We start from the raw sequence: 22195 nt of genomic DNA, 5'->3' as shown, positions 1-22195 counted from the left end.
TCATGAAGCCATCTATATGGTGAAGTGCACCAGTTCCTCCTGCAGCAAAGCACCCCCACAAACATGATGCTGCCACCCCGTGCTTCATGGTTGGGATGGTGTTCTTCGGTTTGCAAGCCTCCCCCTTTTTCCTTCAAACATAACGGTGGTCATTATGGCCAAATAGTTCCATTTTTGTTTCATCAGACCAGAGGATATTTCTCCAGAAAGTACGATCTTTGTCCCCATGTGCAGTTGCAAACCGTAGTATGCCTTTTTTATGCCGGATTTGGAGCAGTGGCTTCTTCCTTGCTGAGCGGCCTTTCAGGTTGTCGATATCGGACTCGTTTAACTGTTTCCTCCAGCATCTTCACAAGGTCCTTGGCTATTGTTCTGGGTTTGATTTGCACCTTTTGCACCAAAGTACGTACATCTCTAGGAGACAGAACACGTCTCCTTCCTGAGCAGTATGATGGCTGTGTGGTCCCATGGTGTTTATACTTGCGTACTATCGTTTGTACAGATGAACGTGGTACCTTCAGGCATTTGGAAATTGCTCCCAAGGATGAACCAGACTTGTGGAGGACTACCATTTTTTTCTGGGGTCTTGGCAGATTTATTTTGATTTTCCCATGATGTCAAGCAAAGAGTCACTGAGTTTGAAGGTAGGCCTTGAAATACATCCAGAGGTACACCTCCAATTGACTCAAATTATGTTAATTTGCTTATCAGAAGCTTCTAAAGCCATGACATCATTTTCTGGAATTTTCCAAGCTGTTTAAAGGCACAGTCAACTTAGTGTATGTAAACTTCTGACCCAATGGAATTGTGATAGTGAATTATACATTAAATAATCTGTCTGTAAACAATTGTTGGAAAAATGACTTGTGTCATGCACAAAGTAGATGTCCTAATCGACTTGCCAAAACTATAGTTTGTTAACAAGAATTTTGTTGAGTGGTAGAAAAACGAGTTTTAATGACTCCAACCTAAGTGTATGTAAACTTCCAACTTCAACTGTATCTTGTAACCTCACATGGTGCTATAGGCTGGCTGAATGTATTTCTCAGAAACAGTAGGCTATTTGGTTATTATAGTCCCTTAAATATAACAGACAGGCACCACATTTTCAGGTTGGTTTATTATCCTTGTGGAACCTGGAATTGACTGCTCTGTTCTACCCTGCGTGGAATCTAGACAACTGACTTGTTCCTGACAAAGATGTTATAATATACTCGGACAGAAGTAGTTCCTGCTTCCGAGCCGGCATGTCACAGAGTAGAGACTGGGCGTGGTTTAAACTCACCCAGCCTATAATTGATTGTTGGCGCACGAGCTGGTCCCAGCCCCCTAGGCGCTTCAGCGATCTGCCGTTGTAGTTGTGTAGAATATCTATGCGCTCATACACTCGATACAGTTACAGTGCATGCTGTAGTGTTCACTACTATACCCTCAGGCCACTCCAATTAACTGGAATTGGGAACACACATTGCTCCAGGATAAATCAACAATCAGTTTGTCAATTAAAATATATCTCCTCAGGGGCTAAATAACGCAATGCGCTGTTTTCTCTGTGGGTTCATGATGGGAGAGTGTCTATGCAAGTGTCTGTACAAATGTGCTGTTGTTTATTGATCTTGTTTGTGTGGTCATTCATAGTTACAAGTGGTGTGTTATTGTCAGAAGGCAAAGGGGACAGAGCGGGGATCTCCATCTCTCTTAATCTTGTCAGTCACTGTTACACTGTCACTCACAGGTGGGTTGTCTCACACGGTTCAAAAGATTGCTACTGTGGGGGAACCTTTTCAGGAATCTCTCTGTAAAGGTCCCAACAGGAACCTTTTTGTGATAGGATGGGTTCAATTATGAAACTTAAAAAATATATATATATATTGTAGCGGCGTCAGCCTATCAGAAGATTGGAGGCTTAACTTTCAGAAGTTGTGTTTGGCCACCAGTGACAGTGCATGTCATTCCTGTTCATTATGTTATGTTTTGTACACTGCAAATAAAAATTGTCATTGAATATTTATGCGTATTACATATTATAATAACATTGCTGATTACATACAGTGCCTTGCGAAAGTATTCGGCCCCCTTGAACTTTGCGACCTTTTGCCACATTTCAGGCTTCAAACATGAAGATATAAAACTGTATTTTTTTGTGAAGAATCAACAACAAGTGGGACACAATCATGAAGTGGAATGACATTTATTGGATATTTCAAACTTTTTTAACAAATCAAAAACTGAAAAATTGGGCGTGCAAAATTATTCAGCCCCTTTACTTTCAGTGCAGCAAACTCTCTCCAGAAGTTCAGTGAGGAGCTCTGAATGATCCAATGTTGACCTAAATGACTAATGATGATGATAAATACAATCCACCTGTGTGTAATCAAGTCTCCGTATAAATGCACCTGCACTGTGATAGTCTCAGAGGTCCGTTAAAAGCGCAGAGAGCATCATGAAGAACAAGGAACACACCAGGCAGGTCCGAGATACTGTTGTGAAGAAGTTTAAAGCCGGATTTGGATACAAAAAGATTTCCCAAGCTTTAAACATCCCAAGGAGCACTGTGCAAGCGATAATATTGAAATGGAAGGAGTATCAGACCACTGCAAATCTACCAAGACCTGGCCGTCCCTCTAAACTTTCAGCTCATACAAGGAGAAGACTGATCAGAGATGCAGCCAAGAGGCCCATGATCACTCTGGATGAACTGCAGAGATCTACAGCTGAGGTGGGAGACTCTGTCCATCAGTCGTATATTGCACAAATCTGGCCTTTATGGAAGAGTGGCAAGAAGAAAGCCATTTCTTAAAGATATCCATAAAAAGTGTCGTTTAAAGTGCCACAAGCCACCTGGGAGACACACCAAACATGTGGAAGAAGGTGCTCTGGTCAGATGAAACCAAAATTGAACTTTTTGGCAACAATAAAAAACATTATGTTTGGCGTAAAAGCAACACAGCTCATCACCCTGAACACACCATACCCACTGTCAAACATGGTGGCGGCAGCATCATGATTTGGGCCTGCTTTTCTTTAGCAGGGACAGGGAAGATGGTTAAAATTGATGGGAAGATGGATGGAGCCAAATACAGGACCATTCTGGAAGAGAACCTGATGGAGTCTGCAAAAGACCTGAGACTGGGATGGAGATTTGTCTTCCAACAAGACAATGATCCAAAACATAAAGCAAAATCTACAATGGAATGGTTCAAAAATAAACATATCCAGGTGTTAGAATGGCCAAGTCAAAGTCCAGACCTGAATCCAATCGAGAATCTGTGGAAAGAACTGAAAACTGCTGTTCACAAATGCTCTCCATCCAACCTCACTGAGCTCGAGCTGTTTTGCAAGGAGGAATGGGAAAAAATGTCAGTCTCTCTGTGCAAAACTGATAGAGACATACCCCAAGTGACTTACAGCTGTAATCGCAGCAAAAGGTGGCGCTACAAAGTATTAACTTAAGGGGGCTGAATAATTTTGCACGCCCAATTTTTCTGTTTTTGATTTGTTAAAAAAGTTTGAAATATCCAATAAATGTCGTTCCACTTCATGATTGTGTCCCACTTGTTGTTGATTCTTCACAAAAAAATACAGTTTTATATCTTTATGTTTGAAGCCTGAAATGTGGCAAAATGTCGCAAAGTTCAAGGGGGCCGAATACTTTCGCAAGGCACTGTATATAATCAGCTCCAATGTAAATAACATGAGTAAGTCTACCTCTGATAAGCTTCCCAGTAAAGCATTAAAAACAATCAAGCAACCCAGAAAGGTGCTAAAAGAAACCAGGTCCATGATGTCAATAACTTGCTTGTGACAGAAGACATTCCTATTCTGACTATCTCTGAAACTCAGATAATACCTTTTGATAATACAGTGGTAGCAATACATGGTTATAACATCTACCGAAAAGATGCAAATGCCAATGGATGTGTTGTTGCGGTCTATATTGAGAACCACATTCCTGTAACGCTTAGAGACGATCTAATGTTAAATACTGTTGAAGAAATATGGCTACAGGTTCATCTGCCTCACCTAAAGCCCATTCTTGTGGAAAGCTGCTATAGACCACTAATTGCAAACATTCAGTATCTGGATAATATGTGTGAAATACAGACAGTGTGGTGAAGAAGGCGCAGCAGCACCTCTTCAACCTCAGGAGGCTGAAGAAATTTGGCTTGTCACCAAAAGCACTCACAAACTTTTACAGATGCACAATCGAGAGCATCCTGTCGGGCTGTATCACCGCCTGGTATGGCAACTGCTCCGCCCACAACCGTAAGGCTCTCCAGAGGGTAGTGAGGTCTGCACAACGCATCACCGGGGGCAAACTACCTGCCCCCCAGGACACCTACACCACCCGATGTCACAGGAAGGCCATAAAGATCATCAAGGACAACAACCACCCGAGCCACTGCCTGTTCACCCCGCTATCATCTAGAAGGCGAGGTCAGTACAGGTGCATCAAAGCAGGGACTGAGAGACTGAAAAACAGCTTCTATCTCAAGGCCATCAGACTGTAGCCACTTCTCTAGCCACTTTAAACAATGCCACTTAATATAATGTTTACATACCCTACATTACTCATCTCATATGTATATACTGTACTCTATACCACATACTGCATCTTGCCTATGCTGTTCTGTACCATCACTCATTCATATATTTTTATGTACACATTCTTCATCCCTTTACACTTGTGTGTGTATAAGGTAGTTGTTGTGGAATTGTTAGGTTAGATTACTCGGTTATTACTGCATTGTCGGAACTAGAAGCACAACCATTTAGCTACACTCGCATTAACATCTGCTAACCATGTGTATGTGACAAATAAAATTTGATTTGACCTTGACTACTGTTCAGTCATGTGCCACAAAAAAGGACTTAGGAAAATTGCAATTGGCTCAAGAAAAGGGCTGCACGGCTGGCCCTTGGATGTACACAGAGAGCTAATATTAATAATATGCATGTCAATCTCTCGTGGCTGAAAGTGGAGATTTACTTCATCACTACTTTTATTTATGAGGGGTATTGATTGACCTGTTGAATGCACCGAGCTGTCTGTCTAAACTACTGGCACACAGCTCGGACACCCATGCATACACCACAAGACATGCCACGAGGTCTCTTCATAGTCCCCAAGTCCAAAACAGACTATGGGGGCACACAGTACCACATAGAGCCATGACTACATGGAACTCTATTCCACATCAAGTAACGGACGCAATCAGCAAAATTTGATTTAAAAAACAGATTAAAAAACACCTTATGGAACAGTGGGGACTGTGAAGCAACATAAACATTGGCACAGACACATACATACACACACACACACACACACACACGCAATGACATACGCACTATACATACACGTTGATTTAGTACTGTAGATACAGTGGGGAGAACAAGTATTTGATACTTTGATACACTCCTGTTCTCCACTCATTACCTGTATTAACTGCACCTGTTTGAACTCGTTACCTGTATAAAAGACACCTGTCCACACACTCAATCAAACAGACTCCAACTTCTCCACAATGGCCAAGACCAGAGAGCTGTGTAAGGACATCAGGGATAAAATTGTAGACCTGCACAAGGCTGGGATGGGCTACAGGACAATAGGCAAGCAGCTCGGTGAGAAGGAGGAGGAAAAAGGGGAAAGCTTGTAAGCTGAAGAACACCATCCCAACCGTGAAGCACGGGGGTGGCAACATCATGTTGTGGCGATGCTTTGCTGCAGGAGGGACTGGTGCACTTCACAAAATAGATGGCATCATGAGGATGGAAAATTATGTGGATATATTGCAGCAACATCTCAAGACATCAGTCAGGAAGTTAAAGCTTGGTCACAAATGGGTCTTCCAAATGGACAATGACCCCAAGCATACTTCCAAAGTTGTGGCAAAATGGCTTAAGTACAGCAAAGTCAAGGTATTGGAGTGGTCATCACAAAGCCCTGACCTCAACCCTATAGAACATTTGTGAGCAGAACTGAGAAGTGTGTGTGAGCAAGAAGGCCTACAAACCGGACTCAGTTACAACAGCTCTGTCAGGAGGAATGGGCCAAAATTCACCCAACTTATTGGGGGAAGCTTGTGGAAGGCTACCTGAAACGTTTGACCCATGTTAAACAATTTAAAGGCAATGATACCAAATACTAATTGAGTGTATGTAAACTTCTGATCCACTGGGAATGTGATGAAAGAAATAAAATCTGAAATAAATCATTCGCTGTCCTATTGTTCTGACATTTCACATTCTTAAAATAAAGTGATGATCCTAACTGACCTTAGACAGGGAATTTTTACTAGGTTTAAATGTCAAGAATTGTGAAAAACTGAGTTTAAATGTATTTGGCTAAGGTGTATGTAAACTTAAGACTTCAACTGTATATCTCAGGATATTTAAGCCTCCATATATCCACTAGTTCCAATTTATCCATGATATTTGTGATTTCCTTAAGTGCTTGAAGGTGATAGTTTGTAATGTGATTTCCTTTACGATCCATTTGGGTATTTAAAACTGTATTATACAATGGGTGGGTCTAATCCTGAATGTTTAAAACCGCATTCCAGCCGATGTCTATTCCACATGCTGCCACTGGCTAAATCTGATGCTAAAATGCCTATTTACTCTGTTCCATCTGACTGCGCAATCCACTGTTTCATCAGCCCAGTCAAGCAATTTATAAACTATAGACATTATCTTACATTTCTTTAAGACTAAAATTTCTTTTTTAACGGCAGAGATTTGTTTAAACCTTGCTGCCAGGACACTTCCCGAAAATCGGTCTTCTCATGGAAACGTCTGTAGCGTCCGAACGGTTTCGGCTAGACACAATGGTGTTCTCTGTTTTGCTCTACAACCCCCACAAGTGTCACGGGACTTATCTGAAGGTAACCCAAGTTAAACCATTTAAAGGCAATGCTACCAAATACTAATTGAGGGCATGTAAACTTTTGACACACTGGGATTGTGATGAAAGAAATAAAAAGCTGAAATAAATCACTCTCTCTACTATTATTTTGACATTTCACATTCTTAAAATAAAGTGGTAATCCTAACTGACCTAAAACAGGGAATTTGTACTAGGATTAAATATCAGGAATTGTGAAAAACTGAGTTTAAATGTATTTGGCTAAGGTGTATGTAAACTTCTGACTTCAACTGTACGTATGCTGTTAGAACCAGTAAAGGCAGCTTTATCATTCTTGGCTAGCGGAGTTACTTTTGCTTCCCTCCAGGCCTGAGGACAAAGACTTTCCTCTCGGCTCAGATGAAAGATATGACAGATAGAAGTGGCTATAGAGTCAGCTACCAACCTCAGTAGTTTTCCATCTAAGTTGTCAATGCCAGGAGGTTTGTCATTATTATTACTACAATAATTGTTCCACCTCTCCCACACTAACTTTACAGAATTTGAACTTGCAATGCTTTTCTTTCATTTTTGTATTTATTTTTATGCATGAATACGATGGCTCTCTGTTGGCATTTCTTGCCTACGTTTGCCCACTTTGCCAATGAAGTAAACATTAAAATAATTGGAAACTTGAAATGGTTTTGTGATTAATAAGCCATCTGATTTGATGAAAGATGGAGTAGAATTTGTCTTTCTGCCCATAATTTCATTTAAAGTACTGAAGTTCCCATCATTCTTTATATCATTGATCTTGGCTTCATAATACAGTTTCTTCACAATTTCTCAATTTGCTTTAAGTCAGCCAGTCAGATGTGCAGCCATACTAATTAGCCACTCCTTTTGCCCCATCTCTTTCAACCATACTGTTTTTCAATTCCTTATCAATCCGTGGAGCCTTAACAGTTCTAACAGTCAGTTTCTTAACAGGTGCATGTTCATTAATACATCAAGTGCAGCGTCTGGATGCTCCTCATTAATCATTTATACAGGCAGACAAATTCTGATATTTTTCCACTAATTGGTATTTTGACCAATCACACCAGAGCATTTTCAGAGCTGATCTGTTGGTTAAAAAAATATGAATGAAAAAAAATATCAGAATTGGGCTGCCTGTCTAAATCAAATCAAATCAAATTTTATTTGTCACATACACATGGTTAGCAGATGTTAATGCGAGTGTAGCGAAATGCTTGTGCTTCTAGTTCCGACAATGCAGTAATAACCAACAAATAATCTAGCTAACAATTCCAAAACTACTACCTTATAGACACAAGTGTAAGGGGATAAAGAATATGTACATAAAGATATATGAATGAGTGATGGTACAGAGCGGCATAGGCAAGATACAGTAGATGGTATTTAGTGCAGTATATACATATGAGATGAGTATGTAAACAAAGTGGCATAGTTAAAGTGGCTAGTGATACATGTATTACATAAAGATGCAGTAGATGATATAGAGTACAGTATATACATATACATATGAGATGAATAATGTAGGGTATGTGAACATTATATTAGGTAGCATTGTTTAAAGTGGCTAGTGATATATTTTACATCATTTCCCATCAATTCCCATTATTAAAGTGGCTGGAGTTGAGTCAGTGTGTTGGCAGCAGCCACTCAATGTTAGTGGTGGCTGTTTAACAGTCTGATGGCCTTGAGATAGAAGCTGTTTTTCAGTCTCTCGGACCCAGCTTTGATGCACCTGTACTGACCTCGCCTTCTGGATGATAGCGGGGTGAACAGGCAGTGGCTCGGGTGGTTGATGTCCTTGATGATCTTTATGGCCTTCCTGTGACATCGGGTGGTGTAGGTGTCCTGGAGGGCAGGTAGTTTGCCACCGGTTATGCGTTGTGCAGACCTCACTACCCTCTGGAGAGCCTTACGGTTGTGGGCGGAGCAGTTGCCGTACCAGGCGGTGATACAGCCCGACAGGATGCTCTCGATTGTGCATCTGTAGAAGTTTGTGAGTGCTTTTGGTGACAAGCCAAATTTCTTCAGCCTCCTGAGGTTGAAGAGGCGCTGCTGCGCCTTCTTCACGATGCTGTCTGTGTGGGTGGACCAATTCAGTTTGTCTGTGATGTGTACGCCGAGGAACTTAAAACTTACTACCCTCTCCACTACTGTTCCATCGATGTGGATAGGGGGGTGTTCCCTCTGCTGTTTCCTGAAGTCCACAATCATCTCCTTAGTTTTGTTGACGTTGAGTGTGAGGTTATTTTCTTGACACCACACTCCGAGGGCCCTCACCTCCTCCCTGTAGGCCGTCTCGTCGTTGTTGGTAATCAAGCCTACCACTGTTGTGTCGTCCGCAAACTTGATGATTGAGTTGGAGGCGTGCGTGGCCACGCAGTCGTGGGTGAACAGGGAGTACATTAGAGGGCTCAGAACGCACCCTTGTGGGGCCCCAGTGTTGAGGATCAGCGGGGTGGAAATGTTGTTGCCTACCCTCACCACCTGGGGGCGGCCCGTCAGGAAGTCCAGTACCCAGTTGCACAGGGCGGGGTCGAGACCCAGGATCTCGAGCTTGGAGGGCACTATGGTGTTAAATGCCGAGCTGTAGTCGATGAACAGCATTCTCACATAGGTATTCCTCTTGTCCAGATGGGTTAGGGCAGTGTGGTTGAGATTGCATCGTCTGTGGACCTATTTGGGCGGTAAGCAAATTGGAGTGGGTCTAGGGTGTCAGGTAGGGTGAGGGTGATATGGTTCTTGACTAGTCTCTCAAAGCACTTCATGATGACGGAAGTGAGTGCTACGGGGCGGTATGATGCTTATGATGTGCAAAAAGCCTGTAAGATGTATGATTTCACAATTTTTTAAATGTATTTATTTAATTTCACCTTTATTTAACCAGGTAGGCAAGTTGAGAACAAGTTCTCATTTACAATTGCGACCTGGCCAAGATAAAGCAAAGCAGTTCGACACATACAACAACAGATTTACACATGGAGTAAAACAAACATACAGTCAATAATACAGTATAAACAAGTCTATATACGATGTGAGCAAATGAGGTGAGAAGGGAGGTAAAGGCAAAAAAAGGCCATGGTGGCAAAGTAAATATAATATAGCAAGTAAAACACTGGAATGGTAGATTTGCAGTGGAAGAATGTGCAAAGTAGGAATAAAAATAATAATAATATAATAATAAATCAATTGCAGCAAATGCAATATGCATAATTCTCATTTTGAAATGTTCTGAGTAGGCTCTTATCTTCATGCATTTGATGTCTCATCTCCAACTGCCACCATGGAGACTTTACATTGAGTCATGGGTAACTACATACTTGGAGTGTGTCTGGAAGAGGGTATGTCAACAGAAGTGAGTGTATGGAAAGCGAATCAGCTAATTGGGCAGATTTGTTTCCACTCAATAATGTTTTGGGTGGTTGCTGTGTTTTCAAGCTTCTTTCAAACTTCTAGTTGCTGTGTTTTCAAAGTTCTTCGTAGATGTATACTAGATTTTTATTGCTGTCTAAATTGTATGTGGCTATAATCTACCACGCTAACGTTAGCCAACTGTTAAAGTACGTTAGCTATCGTCAGAGAGTCCTGTTTGTGGTGAGAAACTGTTAGCTAGCTAGATTAGTTGATAATATTAGCAAACTTACAAAACTATTTGTCCTTTATATTTGTGTTTGACAGCATATCATATGAATAATGATGTTACAGATAGGTCTAAGGCACTGCATCTCAGTGCAGGAGGTGTTGTATGGTGCCTGGCGTTGAAGTCCCATAGGGTGGTGCACAATTGGCCCAGCATCGTTTGGCTGGAGTAGACTGTCACTGTAAATAAGAATTTGTTAACTGACTTGCCTAGTTCAAAAAATACAACAAAATCTCTTGCATACTAGGTCTTGCATAGTTTGTTTTTTATGTATGTTGCATTTAAAGTGCCGTTGATTTGATCACAACTCTCACAATAAATTTAAACATTGATAGTGTTAACTAATGGGGAAAACTCTAGATAGTTGAGTGAAGTTCAATTTCGTGCTTGTCTGCACACTATTTCTTCTGTGCAGCAGTCCTGGGAGGGCATGCACCCTGGAGCTTAGTGTTAACATTGGTTATAGGCCTAATAATTATGATTTATTGGTAATAAAAAAAATGTGGTAGACTATTAGGTAGGTTGAAATTACTTTACTTTCATATTTAAGCTATAAGTGAGTTGTTTGTGTGTTTTGTTAACATTCAAATGGCACAGTGTGATTCTCTATCAAGACCTGAGCTTGTGCTTTTAGCACTCTGTCTTATTTCACACAGTAGGGAATTTAACAACAAAAACGTGATAAGAAATGAAAAACAACAAGCTCAATCAAAACCGTCTAACCAATTACAGAGCGCTGGTGTAACACCTATCGCTGTTGATCCTCCCACACACACACGTAAGAAATTATTTGAGAGAAGCAGCGACCCCATGAACCCAAAGACCCTTACTGCAGCCCCACGGTGTCCATGGCGACAAAATATAAGGGGGTTGGGCGGACGGAAAGAGACTACTTACACCCACCGGAAACCATGTCTGCAGCACCAGCAGAAATGAAATTGAACGAATCCAAATTTATTTATGTGATCACTCTAAAATCCCCGCACAAATGTATATTTGGTGCAATGAGAATCGCCCGATATACCTGCTAAACCGCTCGCCGTTATTGGATTCCGTGAAGTAGGTAGCCAAGTGTGAGTGTGTTAGAAACATCGTTGAGGTTTGTATGAGAGGAGGCAGCGGTGCAGACCCGTTCCCATGGTCTTTTTTAAAACCTTCGTCGCCGGGCGAGAAAATACATATCTAACTAGCAAGCTAAACATGGATCAGTATCACGAGTATTCTTAAGAAATTAGCCAGTATTATTTGTCTACTCATGTCAGTAACTACAGTAGTTAACGGTTTCAGTATGCCCGATCGATGGTTTCGTTGAAGCTTGACAGTGCCTGATTGCAGGCCTGCTTTTTTCTATCTGGAAATTTCTTGACTGGGGAAAGCCGCCCATACGGGATTTCATGACTTCCTAGCACTAGCCTTTTTCGCTGCATCCCCGACTCAAATGATGCGTGTTGTGTCGTTGCATTGATTTTGGATGATCACATCATCTACTTTTAGCATATCATTTTATTTTTATCCAAACGGTATATTTTTATGGGATTATCGGTAAATTCGAAGCAAATATGGTGAATTGGAAGCGGCTGCTGCGGGTGTCGAACCGCTCATTTTTGGCCTTCATTTTTTTCTTCTCCATGTCTACGACTGGTCTCTACTTCATATATGTGGCTCCTGGTATAGGTGAGTTTATTATCTTAACATGAACACCTAATTTTGTGTTGTTATCCAAGCTTGTGCCAAGCAAGCTACATTGACATCAACAGGGATGCCATAGACAGTACAGTGTGAAACTGTGGGGATGCTTTCTGCCAGTTAATACTACTGTAGCTTCCTGCTAGCCTAGTTAGTTAAATAGCTAACGTTAAATGGCTAACCCAACGTTAGTTAGCTGGATAGCTAGCCATCAGATCTGCATGCCTACAGCAGTATTCCTGTGTATATTAAGACACAGCGGAGCCGGCGGGGTATATGGCTCGGAAAACGTACCTCAATCCAGGGATGAGAAATGCCTTGTACTCCGAACTGTCCCATTACATCAACTGTCACACCGATTAGATTGAACGACTAATTTAACTAGAAGACTTTCAGTCTTCGTGGTATAACATTTGTGAAAATGGGACAATTCGGAGTACAACGTATTTCTCATCCCTGGGTTGAGGTAGGTTTGTTCTACAAGCCATATCTCGCGTCGTGTCCACGTGTCTTAATATACACCGGAATGTTGTCCGACCCTAGTTAAGCTGTAAGGAAGCCGGTTGGATCTGCTGGCTAGCTAGATAAGCTAGCTAATCGTCCAGGGATCAGTTTACAATTGATTAGGCTTAACTAGTGAACCGATTATTTATCATCTCGATATATAGCTAGATAATCATTTGGATGATTGCATGATAAATTACCTACTTTGGCCGCCTTTCCTTCCAGTTCTCCGCTGCCAATGACTGGAACGAATTGCAAAAATCGCTGGAGACTTGTATTTCCCTCACTAACTTTAAACATATGCTACCCGAGCATCTAACCGATCGCTGCAGCTGTACATAGCCTATCTGTAAATAGCCCATCCAATATTACTTCCTCATCCCAATATTGCTACTTTTCTGCTCTTTTGCACACCAGTATTTCTACTTGCACATCATCTGCACATCTATCACTCCAGTGTTAATTTGCTAAATTGTAAGTACTTGCTACTATGGCCTATTTATTGCCTCTTCATGCCATTTGCACACAATGTGTATATACTTTTATTTTCTCTTGTGTTATTGACTACCCTTATTTATTCCATGTGTAACTCTGTGTTGTTTGTCGCACTGCTTTGCTTTATCTTGGCCAGGTTGCAGTTGTAAATGAGAACTTGTTCTCAACTAGCCTACATGGTTAAATAAAGGTGATATCATGTTTTTTTTATTTTAAAAAACGTGACGTTATATTGAGCTGCCATCTGGTTGCTGTAACGTTAGTCAACATTGAAGAATCATGCGCTGTCTCTTCTACAAAGTGTGTCCTTGCTCAGAAACAAGCCATCTACTAATAATGTAGTAAACAAGCTAGTTTAACTAATTTAGATATTCATTTTCTTACACGGATTTCAGAAAGGAAAGGATTTAACTGATTATTCACTAGGTCTAACTTAGTAACTTTACACATAGTAGCAATCTCGTATGAATATCTGCCATGTTGTTGAACCATGCCATGGTGGGAAGGGATATGGAGTTACTGACAGAGCCAGCAAGTAGAGCCACATAATCAACACTGATAACCATCTAGTTGTGTGGTTTAGTAGCTAGGTAGTGTACATCTGAGAGGCCTATATGTATATTCACATGAACCGAGTGAGCAAGGTAACCTAGAATAAGATCCATGTTTATGCCATTAATCCAATCAGTTTAGTAAGATGGCAAATATGCCAGCTTTTCCCAAGTAAGTCGTGTCTTGAAACAGTTTGTTTCTTTGCTGAGCATATTAGTAGTCCCAGGGGTAAAATCCCTACAGCATATCAGCAGCTAAAATTAATTGGGCCTTTGTCTGAAGCAACACAGGAAATGGGTGTTAGCTTTTATTTACACATGGTTAATCAGCTGTTAGGTTTATATCTGTAGTTACAACGCTGTCACTGCGAATGGTACAGTGTTTTGGCTACTGCTAGACCATAATGATCATGCTATGGACATAGTGCTGTTCAAAGGAGGCTGGTGGGGGGAGTTATAGGAGGATGGGCTCATTGTAATGGCTGCAATAGAATCAGTGGAACTGTATCAAACGCATCAAAAACATGCAAACCACATGTTTGACTCGGTTCCATTAATTTTTGTCCAGCCATTACAATGAGGAAGTCCTCCGATAGCTCCTCCCACCAGCTGCCACTAGTGCTGATATAATATACAATATTCTGCAGCACTATTTTGAACAGGACAAGACAGCCAGGCGACTATCCTGGTCCCAGATTTGTTTGTGCTGTTCAGCCAACTCATATGTTCTACAATAATAACGGTAAGACTGTAATTAATAATGCATTCAATAAATTATTAACCGAAATTACTGTTACCGAACAGACATTGTATATTAGAAATCATGTTTACCAACAGTAAATGTACTGCTGGTAATACTGGTGTTAACATCCCCACGGCCTCTGCAATGGATTAGTCCACTCAGACAGGTGTGAATCAGACAAGTGTCTCGTGTGCCATAAATAATTTTTATATATTTTCCACTGCTCCAAAAAAAACTAGGTTGACCAAAAGCCTAACGACCAAACAATCGACTACTGTATATACAATAGTATGTGGACACCCCTGGAAATTAGTGGATTCGGCTATTTGAGCCACTTCCATTGCTGACAGGTGTATAAAATCGAACACACCGCCATGCAATCTCCATCGACAAAGATTTGCAGTAGAGAGGCCTTACTGAAGAGCTCAGTGACTTTCAACGTGGCACCGTCATAGGATGCCTCCTTTCCAACAAGTCAGTTCGTCACATTTCTGCCTGTTAATTGGGATCTTCATGAAATGGGTTTCGATGGCCGAGTAGCTGCACACAAGCCTAAGATCACCATACACAATGCCAAGCGTTGGCTGGAGTGGTGTAAAGCTCGCTGCCATTGGACTCTGGCTCATTGGAAACAATTTCTCTAGAGTGATGAGTCACGCTTCACATTTTGGCAGTCCGACGGACGAATCTGGGTTTGGAGGATGCCAGGAGAATGCTACCTGTCTGAATGCATCGTGTCAACTGTGAAGTTTAGTGGAGGAATAAAAGTCTGGAGCTGTTTTTCATGGTTCGGGCTAGACCCTTAGTTCCAGTGTAGGGAAATCTTAACGCTACAGCATACAATGTCATTTTAAACGATTCTGTGCTTCCAACTTTTTGCAGAAAGCCCTTTCCTGTTTCTGCATGACGATACCCCTGTGTGAGGTCCATACAGAAATGGTTTGTCTAGATCGGTGTGGAAGAACTTGCCTGGCCTGCACAAAGCCCTGACCTCAACCCAATCGAACACCTTTGGGATGAATTGGAAAGCCGACTGCGAGCCAGGACTAATTGCTCGACCACACTAATGCTATTGTGGCTGAATGGAAAGAAGTCCCTGCAGCAATGTTCCAACATCCAGTGGAAAGCCTCCCAAAAGAGTAGTCGCTGTTATAGTACCAAAGTGGGGACCAACTCCATATTAATGCCCATTAGTAATTTTTTTATGAGATGTTCGGCAAACACGTGTCCACATACCTTTGGTCTTGTAGTGTATTTATGTAGTTGGTGCTGTGTATTAACTAATATACACTGCTCAAAAAAATAAAGGGAACACTTAAACAACACAATGTAACTCCAAGTCAATCACACTTCTGTGAAATCAAACTGTCCACTTAGGAAGCAACACTGATTGACAATACATTTCACATGCTGTTGTGCAAATGGAATAGACAACAGATGGAAATTATAGGCAATTAGCAAGACACCCCCAATCAAGGAGTGGTTCTGCAGGTGGTGACCACAGACCACTTCTTAGTTTCTATGCTTCCTGGCTGATGTTTTGGTCACTTTTGAATACTGGCGGTGCTTTCACTCTAGTGGTAGCATGAGATGGAGTCTACAACCCACACAAGTGGCTCAGGTAGTGCAGCTCATCCAGGATGGCACATCAATGCGAGCTGTGGCAAGAAGGTTTGCTGTGTCTGTCAGCGTAGTGTCCAGAGCATGGAGGCGCTACCAGGAGACAAGCCAGTACATCAGGAGATGTGGAGGAGGCCGTAGGAGGGCAACAACCCAGCAGCAGGACCGCTACCTCCGCCTTTGTGCAAGGAGGAGCAGGAGGAGCACTGCCCGAGCCCTGCAAAATGACCTCCAGCAGGCCACAAATGTGCATGTGTCTGCTCAAACGGTCAGAAACAGACTCCATGAGGGTGGTATGAGGGCCTGATGTCCACAGGTGGGAGTTGTGCTTACAGCCCGACACCGTGCCTTACGTTTGGCATTTGCCAGAGAACACCAAGATTGGCAAATTCGCCACTGGCGCCCTGTGCTCTTCACAGATGAAAGCAGGTTCACACTGAGCACATGTGACAGACGTGACAGAGTCTGGAGACGCCGTGGAGAACGTTCTGCTGCCTGCAACATCCTCCAGCATGACCGGTTTGGTGGTGGGTCAGTCGTGGGGTGGTATGTCTTTGGGGGGGCCGCACAGCCCTCTGTGCTCGCCAGAGGTAGCCTGACTGCCATTAGGTACCGAGATGAGATCCTCAGACCCATTGTGAGACCATACGCTGGTGCGGTTGGCCCTGGGTTCCTCTTCATGCAAGACAATGCTAGACCTCATGTGGCTGGAGTTTGTCAGCAGTTCCTGCATGAGGAAGGCATTGATGCTATGGACTGGCCCACCCGTTCCCCAGACCTGAATCCAATTGAGCACATCTGGGACATCATGTCTCGCTCCATCCACCAATGCCACGTTGCACCACAGACTGTCCAGGAGTTGGCGAATGCTTTAGTCCAGGTCTGGGAGGAGATCCCTCAGGAGACCATCCGCCACCTCAACAGGAGCATGCCCAGGCGTTGTAGGGAGGTCATACAGGCACGTGGAGATCACACACCGAGCCTCATTTTGACTTGTTTTAAGGACATTACATCAAAGTTGGATCAGCCTGTAGTGTGGTTTTCCACTTTAATTTTGAGTGTGACTCCAAATCCAGACCTCCATGGGTTGATAAATTTGATTTCCATTGATAATTTGTGTGATTTTGTTGTCAGCACATTCAACTATGTAAAGAAAAAAGTTTTTAATAAGAATATTTCATTCATTCAGATCTAGGATGTGTTATTTTAGTGTTCCCTTTATTTTATTTGAGCAGTGTATATGGGTTTTAACTAAGGATGCAAGATATATCGGTGAGCATTTTTAGGAATCGGACGATTTTCGCTAAAAATGCCAACATCGCATCGGCCCGATGTCTGTCTAGTTTAACGCTGATTAGCAAAACCGATGTCAAAGCTGACTTGCATTAGTACAGTGGGGCAAAAAAGTATTTAGTCAGCCACCAATTGTGCAAGTTCTCCCACTTAAAAATATGAGAGGCCTGTAATTTATCATAGGTACACTTCAACTATGACAGACAAAATGAGAGAAAAAATCCTGAAAATCACATTGTAGGATTTTTTTAATGAATTTATTTGCAAATTATGGTGGAAAACTTTTGTTATTGACCAAATAGTTATATCTCAGTACTTTGTTATATACCGTTCGTTGGCAATGACAGAGGTCAAACGTTTTCTGTAAGTCTTCACAAGGTTTTCACACACTGTTGCTAGTATTTTGGCCCATTCCTCCATGCAGATCTCCTCTAGAGCAGTGATGTTTTGGGGCTGTTGCTGGGCAACACGGACTTTCAACTCCCTCTAAATAATTTCTATGGGGTTGATCTGGAGACTGGCTAGGCCACTCCAGGACCTTGAAATGCTTCGTACGAAGCCACTCCTTCATTGCCTGGAAGGAGGTTTTCACTCAAAATCTCACGATACATGGCCCCATTCATTCTTTCCGTGTAAAGGAAAGAATGAATGGGGCCATGTATCGTGAGATTTTGAGTGAAAACCTCCTTCCATCAGCAAGGGCATTGAAGATGAAACGTGGTTGGGTCTTTCAGCATGACAATGATCCCAAACACACCGCCCAGGCAATGAAGGAGTGGCTTCGTACGAAGCATTTCAAGGTCCTGGAGTGGCCTAGCCAGTTGTCCACGGATCAGTCGTCCTGGTCCCTTTGCAGAAAACAGCCCCAAAGCATGATGTTTCCACCCCCATGCTTCACAGTAGGTATGGTGTTCATTGGGTGCAACTCAGCATTCTTTGTCCTCCAAACATGACGAGTTGAGTTTTTACCAAAAAGTTCTATTTTGGTTTCATCTGACCATATGACATTCTCCCAATCTTCTTCTGGATCATCCAAATGCTCTCTAGCAAACTTCAGACGGGCCTGGACATGTACTGGCTTAAGCAGGGGGACACGTCTGGCACTGCAGGATTTGAGTCCCTGGCGGCGTAGTGTGTTACTGATGGTAGGCTTTGTTACTTTGGTCCCAGCTCTCTGCAGGTCATTCACTAGGTTCCCCCCGTATGGTTCTGGGATTTTTGCTCACCATTCTTGTGATCATTTTGACCCCACGGGGTGAGATCTTGCGTGGAGCCCCAGATCGAGGGAGATTATCAGTGGTCTTGTATGTTTTCCATTTCCTAATAATTGCTCCCACAGTTGATTTCTTCAAACCAAGCTGCTTACCTATTGCAGATTCAGTCTTCCCAGCCTGGTGCAGGTCTACAATTTTGTTTCTGGTGTCCTTTGACAGCTCTTTGGTCTTGGCCATCGTGGAGTTTGGAGTGTGACTGTTTGAGGTTATGGACAGGTGTCTTTTTATACTGATAAGTTCAAACAGGTGCCATTAATACAGGTAACGAGTGGAGGTTCTTCTCTTAAAGAAGAAGTTACAGGTCTGTGAGAGCCAAAAATCTTGCTTGTTTGTAGGTGACCAAATACTTATTTTCCACCATAATTTGCAAATAAATTCATAAAAAATCCTACAATGTGATTTTTTAAATATTTTTTTTCCCTCATTTTGTCTGCCATAGTTGAAGTGTACCTATGATGAAAATTACAGGCCTTTCATCTTTTTAAGTGGGAGAACTTGCACAATTGGTGGCTGACTAAATACTTTTTTGCCCCACTGTATATAACATAAGTGATGACGTAATGACACCACTAAAGATACAGCACTACACATAACAAAAGCAGAAAAATACTAAGTGCACTCTTCCAACAACTAAACAAGTTGAGCAGTCATTTGAAAGAGTAAGAACATTTCAGCAAGACAACTCAAATGCGAAACCCATTAACGCCAAGATAATGGAATTCATTATGCTATGGGCGTCACAACTGACATTTGGACCAGCGATGTCAGCTCTGAGCATGCTGAGTATGATGGCACAGTGGGTGACGAGTATTACGTACTGAGGAAAGCCGTATTGCATGCTCAAGAATGTGCTGGTTCTCATACCGCTGCTGCCATTTGAATGGCATTTGAGAGCATGTTTGAAACTTGGAGACATGAACACACTCCTAGTGCCATTCGAACAACTGACTTGATAAATAAGCTAATCAACTGCATCTGCAGCAGGCTTAATTCCGTTTGTCATGGCATTGAAAGCCTGCTCAAAAAAACTGCAGAAATGTACTCGATGCTGTGAACAAGCGATTCGGTGGTGTTCTCTCTGAGCCTCTTTACTGTGCTCGATGCTAGGTACAAGGACCGCTACTTCGATGCAGACAAGAAACGGGGTTTACGTGAAATGTTACATACATACACAGCTGGACAAGATGGAAACAGACACAGTGCTCACCGAGGAAGAGAGGCCACTGACAGACAACTTCACTGCTTGACAGGTATGATGAAATCCTGGTTGAGAATGAAACGACGGAACAAATTAACGAAACAGCAAGTAAGTGAAATAAATAGGTTTGGATTGTTTTGCTGGTATTTTATTAGGATCCCCATTAGCTGTTGGTAAAGCAGCAGTTACTCTTCCTGGAGTCCACACAAAACATGAAAAATAATACAGAATGACATTAATACAGAATATCATTAGACAAGAACAGCACTACATTCATTTTTAAAAAGGCACACGTAGCCTACATACCAACGCATACACACAAACTATCTAGGTCAAATAAGGGAGAGGCGTTGTGCCGCGAGGTGTTGCTTTCTGTTTTTTTTTTTTTTATCCAGGTTTTCTGTTTATTTGAGCAATATGAGATGGAAGGAAGTTCCATGCAATAAGGGCTCTATATAACGCTGTACATTTTTCTTGAATTTGTTCTGGACTTGGGGACTATGAAAAGACCCCTGGTGGCATGTCTGGTGGGTTAAGTGTCTGTCAGAGCTGTGTGTAAGTTGACTATGCAAACGATTTGGGATTTTCAACATATTAATGTTTATTGCAGTCAGTCTCTCCTCAACTCTTAGCCAAGAGAGACTGGTATGCATCGTATTAATATCAGCCCTCTGATTACAATGAAAAGCAAAACGTGCTACTCTGTTCTGGGCCCGCTGCAGCTTAACTAGGTCGTTCCTTGCAGCACTGGACCACACGAATGGACAATAATCATGCTTTGTTTAATGCCAGTGGCAGGTCGTTGGTAAAAATAGAAAAGAGGGCTGCCCTCCAGTACACCACACTTTACATGTTTGACATTAGAGACGCTTCCATTAACCTCTAGGGAGCAATCCCGTATCCGGGAGCGTAATCATAGCCTCAAGCTCATTACCATAACGCAACGTTTCCTATTCATGAAAATCGCAAATGAAATGAAATATATTCAAACACAAGCTTAGCCTTTTGTTAACAACACTGTCATCTCAAATTTTCAAAATATGCTTTTCAACCAAAGCTACACAAGCATTTGTGTAAGAGTATTGATAGCATAGCATTAAGCCTAGCATTCAGCAGGCAACATTTTCACAAAAGCATTCAAATAAAATAATTTACCTTTGAAGAACTTCGGATGTTTTCAATGACGAGACTCTTAGTTAGATAGCAAATATTCATTTTTTCCCAAAATATTATTTGTGTAGACGAAATAGCTCCATTTTGTTCATCACGTTTGACTAAGAAAAAGACCGGAAAATGCAGTCACTTACAACGCCAAACTTTTTTCCAAATTAGCTCCATAATATCGACAGAAACATGGCAAACATTGTTTAGAATCAATCCTCAAGGTGTTTTTCACATCTATTCATATCTATTCGATAGTCTCAGTGCTGGCAGTTGGCTTGTCATCAGAAGCAAACGGAAAAATACTGCAGCTGGAGATTACGCAATAATTGCGACGGAGGACACCAAGCGACCACCTGGTAGATGTAGTCTCTTATGGTCAATCTTCCAATGATATGCCTACAAATACGTCACAATGCTGCAGACACCTTGTGGAAAACGTAAGCTGACTCCTAGCTCCTTCACAGCCATATGAGGAGTCATTGCCATGAGGTGGTTTCAGAAAATGCGGCACTTCCTGATTGAATTTTTATCTGGGTTTTTTCTATAACATCAGTTCTGTGGCACTCACAGACAATATCTTTGCAGTTTTGGAAACGTCAGAGTTTTCTTTCCAAAGCTGTCAATTATATGCATAGTCGAGCATCTTTTCGTGACAAAATATCTTGTCTAAAACGGGAATGTTTTTCATCCAAAAATTAAAATAGCGCCCCCTATATCCAAGAAGTTAAAGAACTGAGTTCTATTAGATGGATAGCTCTGAATCCACGATATGGTAGAGGTTGAAAAGCCATAACATTTTTGTTTTTTTCAACAACAGTTTATGGTCAATAATATCAAAGGCTGCACTGAAATCCAACAGTACAGCTCCCACAATCTTCTTACTATCAATTTATTGCAACCAATCATTAGTCATTTGTGTCTGTGCAGTACATGTTGAGTGCCCTTCTCGAAAAGCATGCTGAAAGTATGTTGTTAATTTGGTTACGGAGAAATAACATTTTATTTGGTCAAACACATTTTTCCCCAATAGTTTGCTAAGAGTTGGCTGCAAGCTTAAAGGTCTGCTGTTAGAACCAGTAAAGGCAGCTTTACCATTCTTGGGTAGCATCATTACTTTGGCTTCCCTCCAGGCCTGAGGACAAAGACTT

The 22195-nt window shown here is 41.9% G+C and overlaps 1 protein-coding gene across 6 annotated transcripts in view; it reads left to right on the top strand.

The window, feature by feature from the left end:
* The first annotated feature begins 11294 nt into the window (after positions 1-11294).
* The window catches only part of LOC110521745 (beta-1,4-galactosyltransferase 6), a 53257-nt gene continuing 42356 nt past the window's right edge, over positions 11295-22195 (top strand). Inside the window, exons 1-2 of one of the 6 annotated variants that reach the window (XM_090231916.1) lie at positions 11306-12194; positions 19793-19935. In XM_090231916.1, coding sequence (XP_090088042.1) covers positions 19842-19935 — 94 coding nt within the window. In that variant the 5' untranslated portion in view covers positions 11306-12194; positions 19793-19841. Of the gene's footprint in view, positions 12195-19792; positions 19936-22195 lie in introns of all 6 variants that reach the window. The other 5 variants (XM_090231922.1, XM_090231919.1, XM_021599576.3 and 2 more) reach the window with 5 other exon arrangements.

Source organism: Oncorhynchus mykiss, chromosome 4, assembly GCF_057628025.1.
Source record: "Oncorhynchus mykiss isolate SJ-2025 chromosome 4, ASM5762802v1, whole genome shotgun sequence".
Lineage (NCBI taxonomy): Eukaryota > Metazoa > Chordata > Actinopteri > Salmoniformes > Salmonidae > Oncorhynchus > Oncorhynchus mykiss.
Note: the sequence above shows the minus strand (reverse complement) of the source record. Positions and strands in the feature narration are given on the sequence as shown.